Genomic DNA, 23994 nt, shown 5'->3' with positions numbered 1-23994 from the left:
GGGGGTGATCAATTCGAGTCCATTCTGCTGCGTCCAGCATAAACACCGGCAGGATTTATTATGACACATAATGTATGTAGCATGTGCTGCTGATGCTCTCACTCTGTGACCTCTGGGGGTGTATTGTTGCTTTGGATTTAGGATCTTGCTTGGCTTGTACACAGAGTATGTATGGTGGTAAGATTGATTTTGTTTGAGAATATGCATCATAAATTACTTGCAGATAAAATTCTGTGTGAATCCAAAACATGAATAAACATTATTACTCTGAATGGAAGGCCTCCGTTAGCCGGACTTGTGATCAACACCTCACTTATTTCCTGAAGATTTCATCACTTATTTAATAAAGATGAGCATTAATAAAACATTTTTCATCATAGCGAAGCTTTGGCAATCTTGGCTTTATTATTTCCTGACGGATATCACCTCTGTGAATTTTCATTTTCTATGAAGATGTTGTAATATCTGAAAAAAAAAAAAGAGTCAGTGGATCCTGCCATTAGGCTGCTGTGGAGCAGCATCATTTGCCTTTAATGTGACAGTTCATCTTTTTACCAGCAGGAGGACAAATTCAGAGCTTCTGCTCAAGGCCCATCCTACTACTTATCAGGCTGCCTGAACAGTAACAGATCAGATGCTGACAATGGCATCACAAAGCATAAATAAAGCTTCAAAACATTGTATGTAACATTAGAGCTGAAACTTTTTTGTTCGTCTGATTTTCATTCTTGATGTTTTGCTGCAGGTTCATTCGAAAACAAACTTTTACATGAATGATGTGGAGGGAACTGGGGAACAAAAATCAATGAGAATATTAAAAGAATTTAAAACATGGTGCCTTTATCTCTCTTTGTTTCTCATATCCAATACACCAGCCAAGGGTTGGTAGTAGTGATGTCCTGCACTGCCTCTATTTTATGTGATGTCATAATGCTTGCGTAGACATTCATAACCCTGAAGTACTATATTTTACAGATCTCCTTGTCATTGGTGTTTTACAACTCGACCCCCTCCCAGGTTAAAAGATTCTGTTACAGTAGCTATTTCTGTAGAAGCACTAATATTTCCCAGACAATAAATTACCATCATGGAGCATATATCACATATCTTCTTCCCACTGTACTTAAACATGTTTACTTTTTAAATGATCTGTGCTTGAGTGTCATAATTCCACATTTCATGGGACATTTACTGGCTTATCTCAAAAAAAAAAGAAAAGAAAAGGTTTGGTCGATGGTTGTGAATCATGTTGCCTTCACTTTAAATCAATGCAGAGGGGATAGGAAGTGTCAATTGCACTTTTTGAATCAAATCATTGGGAAGAACTTGGGGTGGGGAGGCGGGCAAATTATTGAAAGTCTATTGCATACAACCTCCAAGAAGTCTGGAGCCTTGTGACACAGGTGGCTGTGTGCACCTGCCCATTCTGGTGCTTAGGGGTCAGTGGTTATTCAGGGCCTCAGGCCAGCTGTTTCCCCCCCCCCACCTCTCATATCCCTTTGGTCTGACTGGGTACTTGAGGGGCATCCTGTGTGCAGCCATAAACCACAGCTAGTCGTGCCTCACCGTCATCACCAATCCACACCTGTTTTTGCCCTAATATGTGAGTTAAAAGTGTAAGCATATTACAGTAATTGACCAAGAAGAACATTCAACCCCCCCCCCCCCCCCCCCCCCCGTGTCTCTCTGTAAGTGTGAGGCCATTTTTTTTTATCAAGTTCATTTCTCCAAATGAAAACAGGGATGCCTATCGTCAGTAATTGAAAAAGGGGAGCACTATCCTTAATGAAAATTCTCTACAATATAATATCCCTCCAGGAACTGTCAGTGTTGTAGTCAATGATGAGTAACCTCACTTTATTGTCGTTTTATATCCACTGGTGTCACTACAAGATTCCTATGGGGACTCATCTTTTGCAGTGATGTTTATATCCTGAGCTATAATCCTTAAATTTATCGCCGATCGATACTGTTGCTTTTCATAGCCTCTCTGTGTTTGCGACGTGCGTCATTGGCGTGCATTAAAGACGCAAAGGCGCAATTGTTGCCTACCTCTTTTATGCAGCCAAGCAGCAGAGAGGCGGTCGCCACTTGGAATAAACATCGTCGCGGTGTTACTGCCCCTCTGTCCATCTTTATTATTAGCGCTCGCTCCGCCCTCCTACCTGTAAATCCCCCCCACCCTCTACCCCCCTTCCCCGCTCTCCTCTGGAGCGGATCTGACAGGCGCTCTCAGCTGGCCGCTCCGTGCCAGGGCTGCAGGGGGACCGAATGGAGACAGCGACATCCACCCGAGCGCCAGTCCTTTTTACGCAGAATTGCCAACCAAGACGCCCGCAAGAACATGTAGTCTTCAGCTCCGCAGTGACAGCTGACCAACTGTAGAATTAAAGCATTTCTCTGTGTGTGTTTTTCGTTTTGTTGCAAACCGCTCTTCACACTCGATTGGCGCTTAGAAGAAAGTGAAATCGATTCCCCCGCCTGATAATCGACAGGATCCCTGAATGGAAGACGGCTAGAGAGAGGTCGCCACGCCGAGAACAGGCTGAAACCTTGTGTTTTTTGTTTTTCTTCACTGTCGTTGTGTTTAACATTATCCGAGATATCATTGGCAGCCTCGGCGGCTGCAAACGACGCCGTCCTTGCCATGGCTTTTGGCGTGAAAGAGCCAGAAAATCCCTCAGAATGAGAAGCGCCTCAGATTCGTCATTATTGCGGATTTAAATGCCTCTCTCCAAGGGCCACCGACCCGCTATTTTGGTCAGGTCCGCGTGTGCGGTGTCTCACGCTGTCACGAATAAACAATTCATAGGCTGCTAAAACACAGAAAGAGACTCCATCGGGTGGGTGAACATAATCAACAGCGAAGAGGGGGATTTTTTTTTTCAAGCAATATGGCTGGTGAGTGGGGCTGGGGACGCTGGCACAGGCTCTCCAAGGCTCCTAAATGCTAGCTGAAGCAGATGGCACCGTTCCCCATGGAAGCGACAGCTCTATGAGGACAAGCAATATCATTAATAATATAAATCCGGACTCTTCAATCTTAATATCCAAGATGGAAGACGTTGTCATCCCGTTCTCGTCTGAGGTGCCCTGCGACAATAATGGACAGCGCATGTGGTGGGCATTCCTCGCCTCCTCCATGGTGACGTTTTTTGGGGGTCTCTTCATCATCCTGCTATGGAGGACCCTCAAATATCTGTGGACTGTTTGCTGCCATTGCAACATCAAACCCAAGGTATGGCTGCCACTTCCACAGCCAGTTTGTAGCTACATGTAAAAGCTCTCACATACATTCACTGATGCACATAATGGAGATATTCCTGTCACCCTGGCCTTGACTTCTTGTTCTCTAATGGCCTTCACTGTGCAAGTGACATGCCACTAAGCTGAATGTTATGGGTTTCTCATCATCTGCATCATACGCACCCACTGAACAGATTAAGTGCCCATTGCAGTGCCTTCATAATGAATGCATCCCTTGAAGATGATTGTGTTCTTGAATACAGGGGGTGGGGGGTGTACGGGTGGGATACGGGTGGGATGAAAAGAGAGCAATTCCTTCATTTCATTTTGCTTCAACATTCACCAGAAAATCCTCATGCCTCATCAGCTCGTAACTTCTAGGGTGAAAGTAAACATCTCAGGGGGGCCACACAACAGTTTCATGTAACCAAACATATGATCCTGCACATTCCACCGGCGAGACCTAATGAAGTCCACTGGGACTTCTCATGCAGACCCAATGACATCAAGACTGTCCCTTAACACACTGTGCAACAGCTCTGCAATATTAAGTATCTGGAAACATCATTCCTTCTTCCCACAGCTTTCTGTTATTGTACTCTTTAATGTTTACGTTCAGTGGCGGCTGAAATGTGGTTATGCTGCACATTGGCAGGACTAATGTGGAATGAGGATAAAACAAAAACAAAAGGGCGACTGCCCATTCCTTTGCTTGGGGTGGCCTGCATTAAAGATGAATCATGGCTGATTCACGTGTGTATTAAAGCCTGCTTCATACATGACTCACACACTTGTGTGTAGTGCATGTGGTCCCCTGGCTGAACAGAGGGGCAGCTATAAGGTAATGTTGCTCAGAGTGTGCAAAAACATTGCCTAACATGTTCACAATGCTTGTTTGGAATGAGGAAATATTTAGATGTTTAATACAAAAAGACATCAGGTAATGGCAGGTTTTTTTCTTTTAAATCTGTCTTTAGTGTTAAGTGCCAAGGGGTTGCAAAGAGGATGTAGTGACACTGATGAGAAGGAAAGAAGGACAGAGCGAGTGTCAGCTTCCTCGTCCTTGATATATTTGGGTTGTGTCCAATTCGTTTGGATGAGCCGTGTCCCTCCTGCTGCTCTTCAGTCATGTTCTTTTGGTGGCCTTGGTCCTTCTCTGCCCCTTTTCTGTTTGGTATTATGGCGGGTGGGAGCCAGGGCGTCCTTAACTGCCAATAAACACAGCAGATACCTTTCACTGACTGATACACTGAATGGCGTAAGATGCCGTACTGGGTGCTTGCTTTCGTCTTTTAATCCATCTTGGTTATTTTGTATAATCATGTTAAAGTTGATGATTCCCCCTTTTTTTTTTATTTTTAATGATTCTTTAAAAAATTAATTAAAAAAAATTAGCTGATGAGGTTGTTTTTTTTTTTTTTTTTTACATATGTGTAGAGTTTTGCAAAAACGGTCAAACACAGTTCATTAAATTGGACAACAATTTGATTTTGGATGTATTTATGTAATATAAATTCATATTTGAGAGATGCTCTAAATAGTACTGAGACAGTCATATCTCCCAGCTCCACATTCACTTTTATGCACAAACCTCCCAATCCAGATATGTTCAGTAAAACTGTGTTATTTTGGATGGTGACGTGACAAATTTTCTCCATTACTTGAATCTTCCACTCAGGCTACTGGTCATGCAGAAAAACATAAGCGGACAATAACGTGATAGAAGAGGCTTCTGGAATTCAGATTATTCTCAAGTACACTAAAATATTTCCCATCTAAACATCTCTTATTTACACTGAGAGATAATTCTGCCCAGCAAGTCATTTAGGATATTACTTGGCTGTCAGCCCCCTTGTCATTTTGTCATGCCCATGGATCCCAGTATCAGAAATGGCACCAAACCATATGTCAGCCTTCATACTTCACACCGTCTTGCAGGGAAAGTGATGAAAATAAACCATGCAAATATAATGAGGCATCCATCTTGTGACTGCTGGTGGGTATCTGGTTGCATCTCATCTCTTGGAAATGAGGAGAAACGGTAAAAATGAGACCACATGTCTGTTGGTGGTGCCTCTCTGTGTTGTGTTGTGCTGTTGTTGTGCTGTGGATGACAGAGCCATCCCGTTAGGTGACTTTGGTGGGCTTGACACTTGGCTGCAGAGGGAAAAGGCTTGTTAGGAGTATTAAGAAGGGGAAACTGGATCTGTGTTCAGCTGACTGGTGCGGCCAGCTCTGTTGGCATGTGTCAGAAACAGGATGCATAGTTGGCGTACTGGGAACCTGGAATCAGAGGCGGGGAAATAGAGGTGGAAACTCTTGAGAGAGACACAGGAGGAAGTGGAAACCAGGGGGTGTGAGGCCGATGAGGGGTTCGAGAGGGGGTGCTGCATTGCATAGTGTCCTCCTGCGCTGTGCCGTTGACACACAGCGGGTGTCTGAATTCTTTTAAATGGCCAACTTCTCTGTCCGGGATTATAAGGGAGAGGTTGAGGGTCATAGAGATCATACGTATCAAGAAAGAGAGAGATATTAGGGGATGCCACAAAGAAAAATGTGCAGTGCAACTTTGGAGTCTGCACTGTTCAATGACAGTGTCTGTATTGTATTGCTCATTTTACTGCAAGCCAATAAATGAACGCAGGACTCCATGGAGCCAGGGAAGAGTCCTCAGCATCAGGGATAATCACCTTTTTACCTCTATCTCTCTAAAACAAGACAAGACAGTTGTATTATAGACAATGTGTTATTGGGTGGACTGAAAAAGCAGCATTAAATTAAAAAAAATCAAAACAAAACAGAACCCATATTGATTTTTCTAACCCTGTGCAAGTAATGGCAACATTATGGCATTATTTATCTGCTGGGTGTTTCAGAGTGCTCAAATGCCACTTTTAAGCCACATATCAACCACATTCGTAATGCGATTTGCCCTAAGTCCCCCTGCAAACACCAGCTCTCAGGCTGTCTGGATGAGTGACATTATTTCATTCTCTTTTTATAGTGCAGTTCAAGACTTCACACGTTCTAAATATGGGGTTTCTTGCTAAGGGAAAGACTCACTCAAGACAATGCAGATGCATATGCATGAGTGACAGAAATGTAAGCACAACCGCTCGGTGATACTGAAGTGGAGGAAACCACTGCCATGCTGCAAGGCTTGTTAGCATATAAGCTCTGCTCTGTTTTCCCGTCCCTATGGTCTTGTAGTCTTGCTGAGTTTTTGTGCTGTATTCTGTGCCGTGCTGCTTCACTGCTGTATGGTTATCTAATGGTCTAGTTATCTACTCTGCGTCATGCCACCTCCAGGAGTTATTATATGACGCCTCTGTTATTTGGGATGCGTGGGGAGGAGGAGTATGGAGGCTGTGCGTTTGTGGCATTAATCTCTATTCAAACATGAATGGCACCATCATCCTCTGGAGAAAATGACTTTGTGAAAACATGGCTTTAATAAAAAAACAAAAAAAACAAAACAAAAGAGTAATACCTGACATTGTCTGCAGCAGGGCTCATGAATCTCTTATCAAACTAAACTGATATTGCAGTTTTCCAGTCAATGTTTGTGTAGTGATGACAGCCAATGAAATATAACCAGAAGTTTGTTGTTGTGTTCTTTGTTACATAAAAGTGTGACAAGGTGGAATTTGAGATATTTATGACCGAAAAATGTCAAACTTTAAAGTCTAAAGCACCAAGAGCTGTGAAGAGCTCAGTTTACTTTTCCTGGAGCTGAAACAAATTGGTGAGTCATAAATGAGCCTATTCATGGAAAATGTTTAATACAATTATCCAATCATCTTGATAATTGGTTATTTAAGGACTTTTTCAAACAAAAATTGTGAGGATTTGCTTGTCTCTCATATGATTGTAAACAGAATATTTTTGGATTTGGGACTGTTCGTCAGATAACACGAATGCTTTGAGGATGTAAAATTTGACTTTAGGAAATCGTGTTTGTTTTCACCACAATATTTTGATATTTCAATAATGACGTGATTAATCAGGGCAGATTAATCAAAACTGAAAATAATCCTTAGTTGTGGCCCTAATTTTTAGCTTTGTGAACTGGTTAATTAGGCAGCAGGTTAATGTCAGCTAATGCTATTAACAATAATTTACTATTAGCTAGTGTGACTGGCCAATTACCATGATCTGCTAGCTGTTTAAGTGATATGGTTATGTTGGTATCATCCAGATTTTCAGTACAAAGTCGTCTTTTCCCATCAGTACGGAAATCATCCATGTCTCACCTCTTTTAAAATGCATCGTTCACTCACAGTTGTCAGTAGCTGAGGGCCTCGACAACTGTAGCTGCCAGAGTGTGAGTGACTTTACATAAAAACATTCCCTACAGATGTTTAGAAGCCTGTTTCATCTTGAGTGAGGTGTAAAGGAGAACAGTCTTCAGCTCTGCACCAGTTAGAGGAGGAGCTGTAGTGGACTCAGCCACTGACACCTGTCACGAAGCAGTTAGGAGAGACATTGTTCAGTCCTATCAGCTGCAAACGGGTCTGAACTGACAATACAGAGGAAGTGCACAAGCAGAGTCAGAGTGGACTGTCACGTATTTCAGTCTAAGCACCAAACTACACGTTGTGTCAGTGTGTTTTGGTGAGATATATAGCCTGCTAAATGAGGACTAAAAAAATAAAAAATACACCTCCCACCTTGCCTCAGTTCAACAGCTGATGCAGCTACTGCACTGAGCACCTTCAGCCTCCCCCTCATCCCCCTAAGGTGCAACATGGAGTGTTTTATGTGCACTTTAGAGCCAACAGCCGTCAGGACTGTACAGTTGTTTCTGTCCAAACAGCTTAGTGAGAGGGGTGATGGAGCAGCGTACCTGCTCTGTTTGGACAATCTGCTCTTGACACTTATCTCTCCTGTGCCCAGGCTTAATCTAGATGACATTTTGTTATATAATTTCTGATTTGTACTTACATCTGTATGTTCTTTGCATGTGAATCAGTACATACAGTGCATTAATGTTTTTTTTCTGTATGTACACTATTTACATCCACCAATATTTTCTGTCTACGGTGGTAAAGACGCAGACAATACACACCACTATGTGGCTTTTAAATTACACATTCAAACATGGATGGATTCCATTTGCACTTTCAGAATATGTGGGAGAATTTTGAGACAATTTCTCCACACTTGTATGGCCCCGTGTACAACAACTCCACATCTTTCTCTGTATACAAATTTTTCTCTGTGTCGCTGCATTTTCAGCTTATTCCATATTCCCCTTTTGCAAGCATGGAAACACTTTCAAACCATATCTTTTCACATTTTGACTAATACATTTAATTATATTTGACAAATATTAATATTGAAACTGCTATTTTTCCCTTTTATCCTAGATTATTTGTATTCAGCTCATCTTGCTTCTCATGTTTGTTTGCTGCTGCTCCAGCCTTGTGTCCCTGCGGCAATCATGGGATCATTAAAGTTTCATCTTATCTAATGAGAGTTTGGTGTGCTGTGTTTTGGTTCTCCTCACTGAAGGCCAGACTCTGCTCCTGTGATGTGACTGATAAACAGGTGGGGCGTGGACTCATCTGGTGCCTGGGGTCTGTTTTCTCTGACCCTTGTCAGTCTGCAGTCAGAGGGTTCATGATAAAGCAAATTTCTTATCACTTAACCTTTAATAGCTTTAAGGTTAAAGGTGGAAAGGTAAATTAGTTTTCTTTAAATTAGTTTTTTTCCTCTCAAGAAGAAATCCATCTTATGATCGGCCATCTAATGAGATGTGGCAGCCTCTGTGAATTTTAAATCATTGCGATGCATTTCCATAATTGAAGATTGATATTGATTTTTATGCTCTAAGGCTTCACTGCAGAGCGATTAATCATACCTGAGTCTGAAACCCACCTCAGTGTTGGCCTGTGTTCACGTTTGTGTCTGCCCATGTGATGAGGAAAAACCAAACTTATGGCAGAGTGAATGAGATATGCTGTGACACTCTTCAGTGCGCTTACCTTTCACTGGAATGGGTTGCGGAGGTGCCTGCAGAGAGGAGCTGTTATGAGCCTGTGTACTCCCTTGTGCTTGGCAACGGACCAGCTGCATTTCGCCAGAGCAGCATAGAGCACACACCCTGCCATCAGCTGTCGCTCTCACTAACCTCGGCCTAACGTGGCCCAGCTCGGCCCACTTCAGCCCGCTCTGGCTTACTGGAATCCAGAGCTAATTGAAGAAATAAAATGTGCAAATCTGAGACTTGATGAAACGAGCGCGAGTGCTGCGGAGTGGATAACACAAAACACTTGATAAATAATTGTTTTGCAAATATGGCTGTCATTTTTGACGTCATCTCAGGAATGTGTGTGGAGCGGACTACTATGTTCTAGTGGCCAGTGGCTGAGTTGCATGTGTCTTGTCATGTGTTGTTGACACTTGCTGGGAGTGAGCATGCCTCAGAGCTGTCGCAGGGCAAAGTGTGGCCAGTTTCCACACTTGCTGGCCCTCAGCCCTTATTTTTTTTTTATCAGGAGTAGGGCTACAACTAATGATTATTTTCATTTTACTTAGTCTGCTGAGCAAATTTGTAAAAATGCCAATTGCAATTTCCAAAAGTGCAAAGTGATATCTTCAAATTGCTTGTTTTGTCCAAACAACAGCACAAAATCCAAATATATTCAATTTGCAATGATAGAAAACAGAGCAAAGCTGCTGCTTTTACAGGAGACTTAAATTACTAATTGATTTTAGAAACCGAACTGAAGAAGAACACAATTTGTGTGTAGATGAGTCAGTTGAGATTATTTCATTTGTGTGTATATGTTGGAATCTTTGCTCTCTTTGATATAAAAATAGACATTATACAGCAGCAGCTCACAGTGGATATAATGTAAGCTTTTACAAACCTGTTTTGTCTCTTCTTTTCTCATGCTTCTCTCATATGGAATGTGTGACTCATGAGTTATTCTTCAGTGGAGATCCTCCCTTTTCTGGGCCCTAATCCCTAATTCTCTGGGCCTGATTTGATGGCCATCTAGGGACAACTCGAGTGTGCAATGCTGATGTATGATAATCCACAGACAAGGAGAGGCCATATATCAGGCCAAACTATGTATATCATGAGGCAGACACAGAGGTCCACCCCCCTGTACCCAAACCGTGCTCCCCTGCTGTCATGCTGTTATGTCTTCTTTGGCCAGTCACTGGACTATTAAAAGGACGTCCACGCCCTGGGAAGTATTCAGAGGTTAAAGGTTAGAGGGGAAGGGTGTACCTGGCTCCACAAGCGGGAAGAGTGCAAGATTGGCATTCCCAAAATTGAAAATGCGTGATAGGGTCTAAGCCACCTGATCCTTGCCTAGTCAAACTGGCAGTAGAAAACCATTTGCATATAGATCTGCTGGTTGAAACTGGCTAGGCTAAGCTGGCATATGAGGCCTGCAGGAGGGAGATAGCTAGCTAGTGCCTGGCTAGCCAGCGGGATCATGGCTTATGGTCTACCAGCTTTCTTCCTCAGCTGTTGTTGTCCTTAAACAGCTTAACATCAGAGGAAGGGTGAGTGTGTGTGTGTGTGTGTGTGTGTGTGTGTTTGTGTGTGTGTGTGTGTAGGTTGGGTGCTCTCCTTATAGCCAGGCCATAGAAATCAAATTTAACAAGATGAAACAATGAACAAGAAACATTGCACATTGCAGTAGTTTCAACAACTAGTCAAAAGGGTTGAGCTGATGTTATTTTGACATGGTGTTGATTATCACATGTGGATATATCGTTGTTTGCATTTTTTAACTATAGTTTAAAAAGGGCCGCAACATGTATTTTCCAATGATAACCACTGCATACAGCTCGGAAATGCATATAGTCCTCACTTTGTCTTTTGCAGCCTAATTTTCATGCTCATTTATCTTTGTCAAATCTGTAAATGCTTGTGTGTTTGAGTGACAGAAACAGATGTGGGAGCCATTCTGCTCTGATTAAATTGTTCAGTTTTGCTTAGAATCTACATGCACATGCAATGTTTGTCTGTAGTCTTTTACTGCTGAGAGTCTTGCACCATTTTAGACACCAAACTCTATGGTCATACTGAGCCGTATATTCAGATTTCTATCATACGAAAGTGTTAAAATATTATAAATGTCCAAACCTTCCATATTATTGCACTGAATTACAGTCACCAGACAGGCCAGCACGTGCACAGCCCTTTATCAGGCAGAGCCAGCCATCCCCTACTCTCCTCCTCATTTTCGCTCCATTCGTTCTCAGCCCACCACCCAGCCTCCAAAATTGGGGAAGCCCGTGGAGCATTGATATGTGGACATCAAAACGCAGTTAACATATTAACTGGCGCTTTGAGCTGTGTGCACTGATGCACAGAGGGAGAGAGAGATGGCGACGGAGTGAGAGAGGGATAATGTGTAGAGGACACTGCAGTGACCTTCAAAGATATCAGCAGGCGGCGTTTCTGTTTCCTGTTTAGAGATCAGCTCGCTCTCTTAGCAACATACATGAATGGATCTGCGAGGTCGAGCATACAAGTGGCTGGGCACACAAGCAGAGCTTCCATTCTCAGAGAAGGTTAAGAAAGTGTTAGGATTACACATCACCACCACCACTACCACCACAGCCTCTGCCCTTGGCAACCTCAATTAACCTCCAATGGTGCTAGGCTAATATGCTAATTGTCATTCTCCCTGCAGGCTAACAGCAGGCTCAGGTTTCTCTCTGTGTGCCAACAATGTGCCTTCATAGCTTCCATGCTACAATGCTAAGATTGCACCCCATTTGGCAGCATCCAAGTCAGTGTCTATTAGTAAAGTGAGCAGTAGACACTAATAAAATTGAATGTTTTTTATGAGGAAATGCAGGTTCGACTGACAGTGAAGGGCAGACTACAAGTTGAACCCTGCTCAGCCAAAGTGAGCGGGCCTGCTACACAATGATTTTACCTCTTGACTTCTTCTGACATTTTCCAGAGTGGCTGCGCAGAATGAATAGCCCAGCTGTCAATTACAGCCCTGTTTGATGCTTGCAAAAGTGAAATCCCAGAAGGTCCTGTCTCACTCAGGTTCCGTCTGCTGCCCGGCATTGCTCGGAAAGCTGTGAAATGTATCTAGACGTGAACCAAGCGAGGCGGAGCAATTTCGGAGTGACACGAACTTTGTAAGATGATGCGCCCAGTGTTGAACCCCAAATGACAGCATGTGTAGACATCATGTACAGATGATGCACAGAATGTATGGGCTCGTTGCTGGATGCCTCATTAAAGATGAATGATAATGTAGAGGTCCCATGGTGCTCCTTGACAACTGATGCCATTGAGATTAAGGAACACTTTAATTGGTCAGTAGTGGTAAGACTATTAAATTGCATAGCTTCCCCCCTGGGGATCGTTTGGACAGTAGATATTTTAATCTGTAAATGACGATACGTGTCTATCCCATAAACAGAAGCCATTTTTAACATTATGGATGAACTTATAAGTTAATGACAAACAATGCAGATACAAATACAACTGATGATCTCATCCATAAAATATATGCATCTGTATGAACTAATTGGTCTGGATGTCATTTCTGTCAGCATATCCTTTTATGTATTACTAATAATAAGTCTATCCGTTCTGGTTAGAGCCATGGGACATGAACTCATTCATCCTCTGTCTGTAACAGGCATCTGTTATAAAGATATAGATTTGCTTGTTATGGCTTCAGTTGAAAGTATGCACGGTGCATAAACAAACATCCCGCCTTTCCGTTTCACATAGAGTTGTGAATCAGTTGTTTTTTGTAGTGTAGTGTAATTGCAGTGTCAGTTTTGTGTTACAATGGAAAATAGTGTGATGATATCAATTCAGTGGAGGTCAGGTTATAGAAATGTGGCTCCATGGTGATTATCTGAAACATTACAATCCACAATAGATTGCAGCCTTGTTAACAGTTGGATTAGAAATGTGTCAAATTTGATAAAACTATTGATTCTGAATGACAGGCAGATGTACGTATGCATGATAAGAAAGTCATTTGTAATATTGTTTCAGCGCCAATGGTAATTGCTACTCGCTATGTTACTACTGTCAATCAGGATTCACACCCTGGATGCCTCTGGGTAGTTTTTGGTCTGTGTTGAAATGTGTGGTTCAATTATGATGTTGACCAGGGGAGCAGCAGGGATTAGTTCTAATATTCAGACAACGTAATGCTGTTCACAGTGCTCATCTGAGATGTGGAATCCATTGGCCACGGTGACACACAGCAGTTGTGCTCCATCTCTGTGTTTTGGCAGGATGCATTAAACATGACGACCATAGGCCTCCGCTATTCTGAACAAGTGAAGATTTTCAGCACCATGGAGAGCTCAGGAAGGATCGACTGAGCAAAGCTTCTCATACACATGCATGTGAGGCTATTGTCAATGCTGTTCACTGCTTAAAACTTGGTTGTTACACATTTTATATCTTTGCGTAAACATTCTAGGACATTGTTTCTCATATAAAAATATGTATGACAAAAAATATGCTGTTTATGCTGTTTAATAGAACAGATTAGTTCAAAAATTTGAATCACCTTTCTAAATTATGTCATCTTGGATTCTAAAATGATCTTAAATCTAAAATGTACCATTTATGTAAAATCTTTTCTTTTTGGATATTAGTCGTTCTATTGCAATAGGCTGATGAAAATTTTGACTAGACACGAATCCAGTCTCATAGAGCACCTCCCAGCTCTTTAACTAGTGCTCAGGGAATGAGCAATGAGTTGTAGTCATCACATCTCAAAAGCAGGGTTTAATTGGTTGCATTGAAACTAAGCAAGAATGTGATTTGGTTGCTAATGCAGCAGCAGTGGAGTGGAGGTGGTGCATGGCAGGACTATCTCATGTGTTGCACAGACCGTGATAAGGAGCTGGAGTGGAGCATCTAGCGGAAAACAGATCGAAGATCAAAGTAGGGGTTTTCTTCATGCCTGGCACACTCAGTATATCATCACAACACCTTAGTATTATTCTTGAAATCCAATGTATGAGAGCAGAATAGAATTATACTGAGCTAAAATTATTAAACATAACATGACCTGGCAGACGTCCAAAGTCCAGCAAGTACAAGAGTTGCATGTAACAAACATACTGACGATAGAGTTATTCTGAGACGCTTAACAGTAGTGGGGCTAAAAATGTAAAGTTTGTCATAAAAGTGGGGTTAAAGGAAAGGGTTTATCCCTTTGGGAGCACTGGCTCAGCAAATTTCATGGCAATCTTCTTATTAGATTACATTATGTGCAAAGTTGACATTTTGGCCTAAGGGCCAAAGACTGGAAGGAAACTCATGAGTGTTCAGAACCGACAGGGTTCATTCTTTGGGGAACATAAATGCATTCAGTAAATGTCATGGATATAAAAAGTTGTTTTGTAACTGGAGAATTTGGCCTGCAGAAATCAAGCAGCAGAATCTTGTTTAAGATTGTGAACAAAAATCAGCAGTCACAGAAAATCTTTCCTTTTTGTGTGAAAAACAGAATGAAGCCAGCAATGCCTTTTACCAGCCCCACTATAAAAACATACCTGAACAAGTTACACAAAAATGAGACTTAACAAGAGAAAAGACCTCAAGGATTAAGACTAACTGATCACTGTGGCAAATGTATCGCGGCTAAACCTCCGCAACTCTAATGAATAGCAGGAAAAAGACAGTGGTAGCGTCGCAACAATAGTGGAGTAGAGTTTTGAGGTTGAGGTTAATTAAACTGCATTTTACAGTTTAAAGTTGAAAAATTAATACTTATTAATACTAAATAAAGACAAGGCTGTTTCTACATTAATTTCTGTTATTTCTGTATTGACAATTCATGTCAGCCAAAATAAGTGCCATCAAAATATATTTGACAAGCTAATATCTGCTGACAATATTGGCTCACCAGCTTCTCAGCCTGGCTCCAGATGCTCAGGTCTCTGGTACTGTGCGTGCTGGCTCGCTGTTGGCTCACTGTTGGCTTCCTGGGACCCTTGAGTGGAACACAGCCATAATTAGTGTGATTAGCTCCACCTGTGCTTGATCTATGGTGAACAGCAACCAAACAGCTGAATCCACTGGTTGGTAACAGAGACATAGAAAACAGTGTGTGTGTGATTATAATTACTTAATATGATAATATAAATAACTTTGTTTTTACTTCTGCATTTTAATTTTAAACGTTACAATACAAAGGTTTGTGCGTATGATATTGGCCATCTCGTTTAAAGGAGCTATTTGCAAGTTTTCTCTGAAGCTGAACGTCATTTCTTGCCAGGAGCAGGCGGTGGTTATTGTGGCTTGACAAGAGCTTCAGCCATCATTGTACAGCGCTACGTCTTCAGGAGAGATTGAGGGCTACATTGAGTTGCTATGGGAAGGTAATGAGACAGGCGCTCCCTTCAGTAGAAGAAAAGACGTGATAGGAACAAGTGTTAACATAGGCGTTGCTTTCCACCGCTGGAGCCAGCTCTTGGCAAGTAAAGGAATGAAGTTTGATGCTGAACTTGCAACATTTCCTCTAAACTGGTAAGTAAACAGCTGTTAATGCTAATGTTGGCTATGTAGCCATAGCAAAACTTACAAATTTAAATCCAAGTGATCGTTTTAAGAAAATTTCACAAAGGATAATTAGGGTACTCTATGTTTTGGATTGCTTATAAACAAAAAATGGCATTAGATAGGAAATATATCTAAATAATAATGTAATCACTACTGAAGCCTGACAAGACGACTTATTTTCAGTGCATGTCCTCTAAAGGTTGGCCAGTTAAACACTTTAGTACTGTAAAAACACTGCTAAAAACACGCTAATTTGCTTCATTTTCCCTGTGGCGCAGGGCTGAGAGATTTTGAATAAAAAAAATTTTTGTGGACAGGAGTGGGTTGGCACATCTGCAGCAACAGGCAGTAATGGTCTGTAATCTTGAGGGAGTGGGCGTGTGTGGGATTGAAAGAACTATCCCACGCAGACCTTTAATTCAGACTTAAAAAATGACATTAGGACTCAGAAATGTACTCCTAAGTGCAGTCATTTGTTATAGTCTTGACAAAAGTGAGAGGAACACTTAGTTAAGGTTACTTAAACCATTGCTTGTTTAGAAATTGTGAGTGACAATAACAGATGTGGTGACATGGTTGGACTTGAAATGAAAAAGAAAGAGATAGGAAGTAAAATGTATCGGTGCTAGATCTTTAAGCTGAATGTATATAAAGCTTTTTTGAAATTTCAGGTTTAAAATCTGTTGTTGTCGTTGTCAGCCCTAACCTCAGTGACAACCACTTTGTGTTTCATGTGACTGCTTCACAATAAAAGCCACCCCGTATTTCACCAGTTGAACAGTTCTAAAGTGAAGCAGCTGCAATAGAAAATGTTTGGTTTGCATTAGCAGCAACTTAAGGCAACTCTGATACGGCTGCAGGTGAGTGAACAGTAAACAGTGAGGCTTATAGTGAGATAAAATTACAAACAGTGATGCTGGATTACATGCATGCATAGTTTCCTGTGAGTCCCTTCTGCATTTGAAAGTACCTGAATCCAGCACAAGCATGGTGGACTACTAACAATGAAAACTGCTGTAGAGGTAGGGACAGTATGTAAATATGCTGACCATAGTGTCAGAAACAAGGTTTGATTTCATGAAATTTTCTTAATGACTGAGTGAGTGATTGTGGTGGTCAGTGCTGGAGGACAGAGGCTGGATATTGGTCTGAATTGTTTTGCTGACCTTTGCTCTGATCTATATGAGACCACTGAGCGTAGCAGCTGCTCTGCTGCACATTGTCTCAAGTGAAGATGAGCAACAGAAGTATGCTGGAAAGTTTTCAGAGAGCAGTAGGCTTTCATCTTTTTTGTCTTTATCAGTATATCCTCTTTAATTTCCCCAGCTGTTGACTTAATATCCTTTGTTTTTATCTGTATTTGTTTCCATATGCTGGTATTTTCCCTCTGTCTACAGCTTCTCTTTTTCTCTTTCATTGTCCTCGTCGCTCTCTTCATCTTTCTCACTCCCTTTCTCCTGTTTCATATCGTCTTCATCTGTCCTTGTCCTTCAGGTCTCCCCTGTGTTCCCCCAAAGGAGCCACAGTTTGTGAATTTGGTAGCCAGACTGGTCTCTGCTGGGAAGCCCTTGTTGTTCATTTGGCCCTCTACCCTCAGGGATATGAACAGAGGGGGACAAATCATAAGTGATATCACAAATGACATGTGGAAATGCTGCTGTTGTTAAAACACTGGAAAAGATTTGCCCTCACCAGTCACTCAGAATTAGAGAGTATGACAAGAAAGGGAGAAAGCTGATCAGCAGCAAGGGAGCAGACAGATGCAACACTCAGCTCTCTGTTTTTGACAATATATGAGAACATTAATTGCCCTTTCTCTTTGTATTTCATGCGTATTTACCCTTCCCCTTAAGGGAGTTGACCCTGCTCAGGGGATCAGAAATGGATTATTTCTGTGACTTGGGCATGACTGGAGAGGGAGCCTTTCACCTGTCTCAAAATGGGATCAGGGTCAAAGTTGACGAGGGTCGAAGGAGAAATTAGCCGTCTGCGTGTTCTCACATGACGGACCCAGTGAACAGAACAGAGGCACGGTGACTTTTGAGGTGAAACCCTACCTATGCAAGCTGCACTGCTTCTGTTTCCTCCTCCTGTGGGAGTAGCTGTGGCCTGCTAAGATGGCTGCTCTGTAATTACTCTGACGTTCAGCCTCTGACCATCACTGCCATGCTCCCTGTCGATCAAAGCAACCCTTTCTTGGCGAGGTGTGCTTGTGGGCGTGAGAAATACAGGGTTTATGTGATTTAAAAATGCATGCTAGGCGATAAGAACAAAGACACACAAGTCGAGAAATACATCTCCTTGTTATAAATAGATAAAGAGGATCTTTCTTAGCCTTGTTCAGCCTCCTAGAGTCTAGTCATTACGTCCATTTCCACACTCTGGTCCAATAACACAGAGAAGGAGAGCTTCTTTGTTACACTGCGGCTACTTTAGATAAGAACATTTTGCTCACAGAAACACTTAATTATCCCAAACATTATAAATTCATCAATGTTTTCCCTGAAGAATTCATAATGTTATGTCTTGAGTTTTCATCAGTATTTGTAGAGTATTAAAATACAGAAGAGAATTGGAACAGCAATGGGAAGCCAGTGGGCCGAATGGCAGGGGCTGCGATATATAGAGATTGCAATGTGACACACACACACACACACACACACACACACACACACACCATTAAAATCATTTGGAGTCTGACATTTACACTGTGCATGCCACACAGGTGGTGGTTTACTTTTCTGGGCAACCTCTGTGTCTCCGTACGCCTTGCTCATGGAGGCAAGGCAGGACAGTCTGAAAGGAAGTGCAGGTGGAAACTGGAAAACTGGAGCTCCAGAAAGAAGTCAGAAGGACAGTTTTACAGGAAGACTGATACTGTTCTCATGTTTGTGTGGTAAAAATGAAGCTACTGTCAGCAGCTTGCTAATTAACACATATTGTATCTCAACTGTTGTTGAAATCAAATAAGCATACTCCGAAAATTTTAAACTTTACTTTTAACGTAAACTTAATTCCACTGGTCATAACAACCTCTTGCCTCCACATGCATACATACAATGTGCCACTGTATATAGTGACAGTCTGTAGTCGTAACGCCTGACCTAGCTTTGACTTCCTGGAGAGGCTGTGACCTCCTGGTTTCTGGTTGACAAGCGGAGCAAGGTTCATTCATTGTGACACAGGGAAAGTAATAGGCGTGCCATGTTAGAGGACTTACAGAGAACGGCGATACGTGGGTCTAATAATAAAATTAGATTTGAGTTCAAATTCCCCAAGCACTATTCTTACATGCTAAAATATATTAGAATTGTATTTGCACATTCACTTCTTCATGCACACCTGCTGCCCTTAAACGCAGTTTATCTATTGGTATTTGAAAGTGAAAGAGAAAAACAAGACAATAACATTATTCCAAGCAAAGGTTTTGGTGCTCAGAGGTTGTCTCTGTCTGTGTCAACAGTGTTCACAGGCAAATTACATTTTTTGTTTCCCCATTCCATTTACTGCCGGGGATAGATGCTTTCTGTCCTTTCCTCTGTTCTGGGAAAACAACACAACAAAGAGTAGCTGGGAGCTCCCTGCAGTTTTAAAGGTGACTCTACTCTTGTTTGTACCAGATATCCTTATCAAGACATGTTTTTTTCTCGAAACTATGTCTATTTTTTAATTTTTGTTTATTTTGGCGGAAGACGATTAGTTACTTTTGCTGCATTCATCAACATGGAACCTTCATTCCCCTGCCAGGAATCTTTCTTTCTGTCATCTTTAAGTCAGCACTGAAATTTGACAAACATTTCAAAGGTTGCTGTCTTCAGTTAAGTTAGTTTGGCCATGTCTTCTCTGTCTCGCCTGCAGCTGGTGCAGACTGCTGTAGCCAGACTGGTACCAGAGAAAGAGACGGCATTACACCAGTACTAGGATCCCTGCCCTAACTGCTTGTCAAAAATAGGATCGAATTTAAGGTTTTTTTATTTGTTGTTAAGGCCATACATGCGTTGGCACCCCTGTACATTTCAGATCTTCTCTGCCTCTAGTCCAACTCCTGGCCTCTTAAATCCTCAGAACATATGAACTGTTTCACGATCAAGGCTGGTGGGTAAGGGAGATTGTGCCTCCAAATCTTTGGCCTTTTCTAATTTCAATCAAACGTTCCACCTCCACTGATGCTTTTAAGCCAAAACTCGAAACGTACATGTTTTCAATGGCCTTTGGTTGCTCTTAGTGGTCTTAGTATTTTATATTTCTTTTCTTTCGTTCTTTTTTTATAAATTGATTTTACATGTTTTATTCTGTTTTCCATTTTTGCACATATTTTGATATTGCCTTGTATTTAACCATCGCCATTCATTGTTGGTATTCGTGCTTTTCTACTGATGTCACTTTACTCGCTATGGTTGTGCCTTTAACTAAAATTTGTAAAGCAATTTGGTCAACTCGGTTGTTTTAAACGTATTCTATAAATGAACTTGATTGGCTTATAGTCTTCACACTAGACATTTCGTATTAGTTATGGGCTGTGATGATTTCTCTTTCCCACTTATACCGAGGAAATGTCTCACATGTACTACAGCACTAAAGTGTGTTAGCTCAATTGGCACTATATGTACCACTACACATAGTGCATCTAATGGCTTGCACAGAGCTCCTGCAAATCTTCCTATGGGACACATATAATACAGCCGAGGTGCTACAGGTGGAATCCCCCATGAATAATGCAGAGGCCAGTGTGTTGTTCATTTGTTGTGTGGACACAGATACTGTAGCTGCATTATTGATGGGACCAAGACTTAGCTGGGAGGTGGCATTCTTTAACCTGATATTCATAAATCAATAACGAAAAAATCCCTCAAGCTGTTTTTCACAATATATGGTACATTATACATTTACAACGCTCTTGATCCTAAGGCCACAATAGTTACTCTTGGTTGTTTCAAAGCCTAGTCATTTATGTGTTATTAAAATAATTATTTTGTTGCAACAGGGAAAAGAGGAGGAAGGTTATGGGAAAGAAATAGTCCAACCAGTAATGACTGACATTCTTCCTACCTGTGCTTTCTAGTCTTGTGGCTAGAGAGCAGAGGAGGAGAGGGCGTTTGTTCCCACCACTAGCTTGACACTCTGCTGGAAATGATCTCAAAGACCCAGGCATTCTGGGAACAACCATTCAATCAGTGGTGTCTCATGGAACTACCCAGCAAAACTTGGCCCTAATCCTGCTTTAATAGTAAACAACAGCTGTAGGGCACCAGTGTGCTCTGATTAAGAAGGAAAAGAAATAACCTCAATGTTCTTACCACTGTACACCCAGTGAAATATGTCTCCCATTTCCTTCTTACGTGTTTGTTTGAGGGGAAAGATAAAGATATATGGTGAGATAATTCTGTCCTTGGGATGATTTAACTGTGTAAAAAGTAAAAAAAAAAAAAAAAAAAAAACTGGTTCGGCAGTAGCTACTGATATGAATATATTTATACGAGCGATCTCTGTATAGCTTACATTGTGGTGTTCCCATTGCTCTTTCTGATAGACTGTGTTGCACTCAGCTGTATGTAATAGGACACGCACACAAAATGTTTCTCTGTGGCACACTGAGGCTAAGAAGAGGCATGGTTCTTGCACACACAAATACACTTTTACACATGCTAGACAGAGGCTTGGGTGTTTGGTTTCTTTCCTTTTGCGTAATGTTTTTTCAGGCATACTGGAGTCTTCGCAGTCTGTCATTGTTGAACAGGGTTTAAAATAGACAGGGGTATTTGGAGGCAGCTTAGTTGCGACTGCAACACACGTGATTGAATTAGATTGCTGTCAGTTGGCTCCATTATAGAGGTCCCTTGGATATTTTCCATCAGCAAGTTGGTCGAGAGAGTGTCTCCTGTTACACTAGGTTTCTTGGAGTGTTTAGCTGTGTTATGCTGATCGATTGGCAGATGTAATCTGGTAGGCTATCTGAAACAAAAGTCATTGAAAATATCTCCAATAAAGGGTGTGATGAAATGCAAGTAGAGACCATTAATATTATTTATCTAGTGTATAGTACACATAGTATTTTTGTGCTTCACTGTAAAATGTCCAAGCAGCTACGTGGAAAAGCTCAGGGCTGAATTGTGACCGACAGCAAGTTTAAGAGATCAAAAACTGGAAGACCCTAAGAATGAACGACACAGCATGTGAAGCATGCGATGGCTCTATATTGGCTCAAGAGGTGTAGCACACACTCGTCAGTCACAGTGGTACCATCAAGTATCATTTGAAAAAGCTCAGTTCGAATTGTGACATTCTTGAGGCACCCTAGCACAGCTCTATCCTTGTCATTGACATTTCCTTGAGACTTGGCTGCTGTTGGTGACATTAGACCAATGCAGCAGAATATATGTCTTGTAAAGCCCAGGCTGCGAGGATTGAGTGTGTACCAAGGTTGCACTTGGACTATTTTTCACCCTCCACCCAACTAAAAATAACGTGATGGTATTTTGGTATTTTGCCACCTGCATTATTAGAACGCCCTTCCTTTGCCTACTGCTGCACCTTTGATGTGGAAAGGTGCAGCAGATTAGAATTGGGTAACCCTGAAAAACATGTCAAAAAATAAAAAAAATTTAATTGAAACTGCACTGAGATAAGAAAATATGTATCAGCATTTAAAAATATAACTAGCTTAGTTTATTTTTTCCACACAACCCATTCTCCATGTTCCTATGTTCAGTGTTTGTCACACTCTCGGCACAGGTTTTGCACTGGTAATATTGTGAAGCTGCTCTGTGCTTCCCTATTCAGTTCTTGAATGGCTAAATTGCTCTTCAGTTTCAGTTTGCTGATCATTTTACAAAGAATATTTGTGTTAGTTTTAGAAACTTTGGCTGTTCACGTTTCAAACGAACAGGAACGGCTTAAACCTTGGTTCAAAGAGGCACAGTGTCTCAAAACAGTATTATTATTTTTTAGAAATGAGTTAAAGGTGGTTGTCGAGCCACTGTTGTCTTGGATTACAGTTGTTCATTTCCCATTATTGAAACAGTAGAAAAAGACAGTTAATACAGAGGGTCAGAACGGCAGCAAAAAGGAACAGGTGTTAGCTATGCATGGGCTCATGCAGAGGTGGAAGTCTTTAAATGTCATACCATTTCACATCGTCAAGTGGCCTTTTACACACTTAAAAGTGCTCATTCATTTTCCACACAGGCCTATTTCCTGGAATTCAGGGTCACGGATATGGAGATTGGATTATTGGGTGGGAGGTGGTGAAACACTGCGGACAGGTTGACCATACAACACACGCTTTGCATTTATGTGCATGGTATAATTTGATAATAACAAGAGTAAAGCTACTCTCTGACTGTTGCAGCTGCCACTTCAGTTCCTTAACCAGATTATTTTAAGGTTGAAACTGGAACTAATATAATCTGATCAACAGACCTACGGTGTATTTACTTATCAGTCTTTTGAATTAGAGTACTTTGGTGTTACAGCTTACTTTCATTTCTGTCAGTGCTTTGATTCTGTGCACGCACCAGGAAAATGACAGTGTGAGCTGAACATCTATAAACAGCAGAATAGCCCGGGGTGGAAAACACAATTTATATTTTAAGGCAACAACAAAACAGCTTTCATGTTACAACTGACATAGGAAGTAACAGAACTTATTTTGAGGTGGTCTCTTAGTTCTCCTTATCCTCTGCTGTGGTGCTGAAATCATGTCTCTTATCATTTAACTGCTTCTGATGGTGATTATTGAACAAATTATATAAACATGGTCAATGAAAATCATGTAAAGTGTAAAACTGTTGGACCTAAATTTACAATTGAGTTATAGGGTCATATTAAATTGTGCTGATGAACAAAGCAATGTGGATTTAGTAAAATGCAGATATTTAATTTGACATTAAGGCAAAGTAATGAAATATAATTACTGTAATATAATTAAGACATACACCAGTGTTTACATGTCCTACTTGTCAAATTGTTGAATAATCACTTTTTTGATTACTCTACCATTTATTGACGCTGGCCACATCTCTCTCTCTCTCTCTCTTTCTCTCTTAGCCTCCCTTTGTGTCTTTCTCTCCTTGCTCTGTCCCTCTCTCCACTCCCCTCCTCCAATCCTCCCCTCCCACACACTCTGTCTCACACACCTACTGTCTGCCCGCCATGTCTCTGTTGCTAAGCGACAAGCAATGAGCGATGGACTGCTCTTATGAGAGCGACGTTTGTCC

The 23994-nt window shown here is 41.4% G+C and overlaps 1 protein-coding gene across 3 annotated transcripts in view; it reads left to right on the top strand.

The window, feature by feature from the left end:
- The first annotated feature begins 2195 nt into the window (after nt 1–2195).
- Nucleotides 2196–23994, top strand: part of kcnma1a (potassium large conductance calcium-activated channel, subfamily M, alpha member 1a) — a 151039-nt gene continuing 129240 nt past the window's right edge. For all 3 annotated transcript variants that reach the window (XM_087179375.1, XM_087179376.1, XM_087179374.1), the window contains exon 1: nt 2196–3238. In XM_087179375.1, the coding sequence (XP_087035501.1) occupies nt 2948–3238 (291 nt within the window). In that variant the 5' untranslated portion in view covers nt 2196–2947. The remainder of the gene's footprint in view (nt 3239–23994) is intronic.

The sequence above is a fragment of the Seriola lalandi genome, unplaced genomic scaffold (genome assembly GCF_002814215.2).
Source record: "Seriola lalandi dorsalis isolate HSWRI2012SDOR001 ecotype SW California unplaced genomic scaffold, Sedor1 jcf7180002054832, whole genome shotgun sequence".
Lineage (NCBI taxonomy): Eukaryota > Metazoa > Chordata > Actinopteri > Carangiformes > Carangidae > Seriola > Seriola lalandi.
Note: the sequence above shows the minus strand (reverse complement) of the source record. Positions and strands in the feature narration are given on the sequence as shown.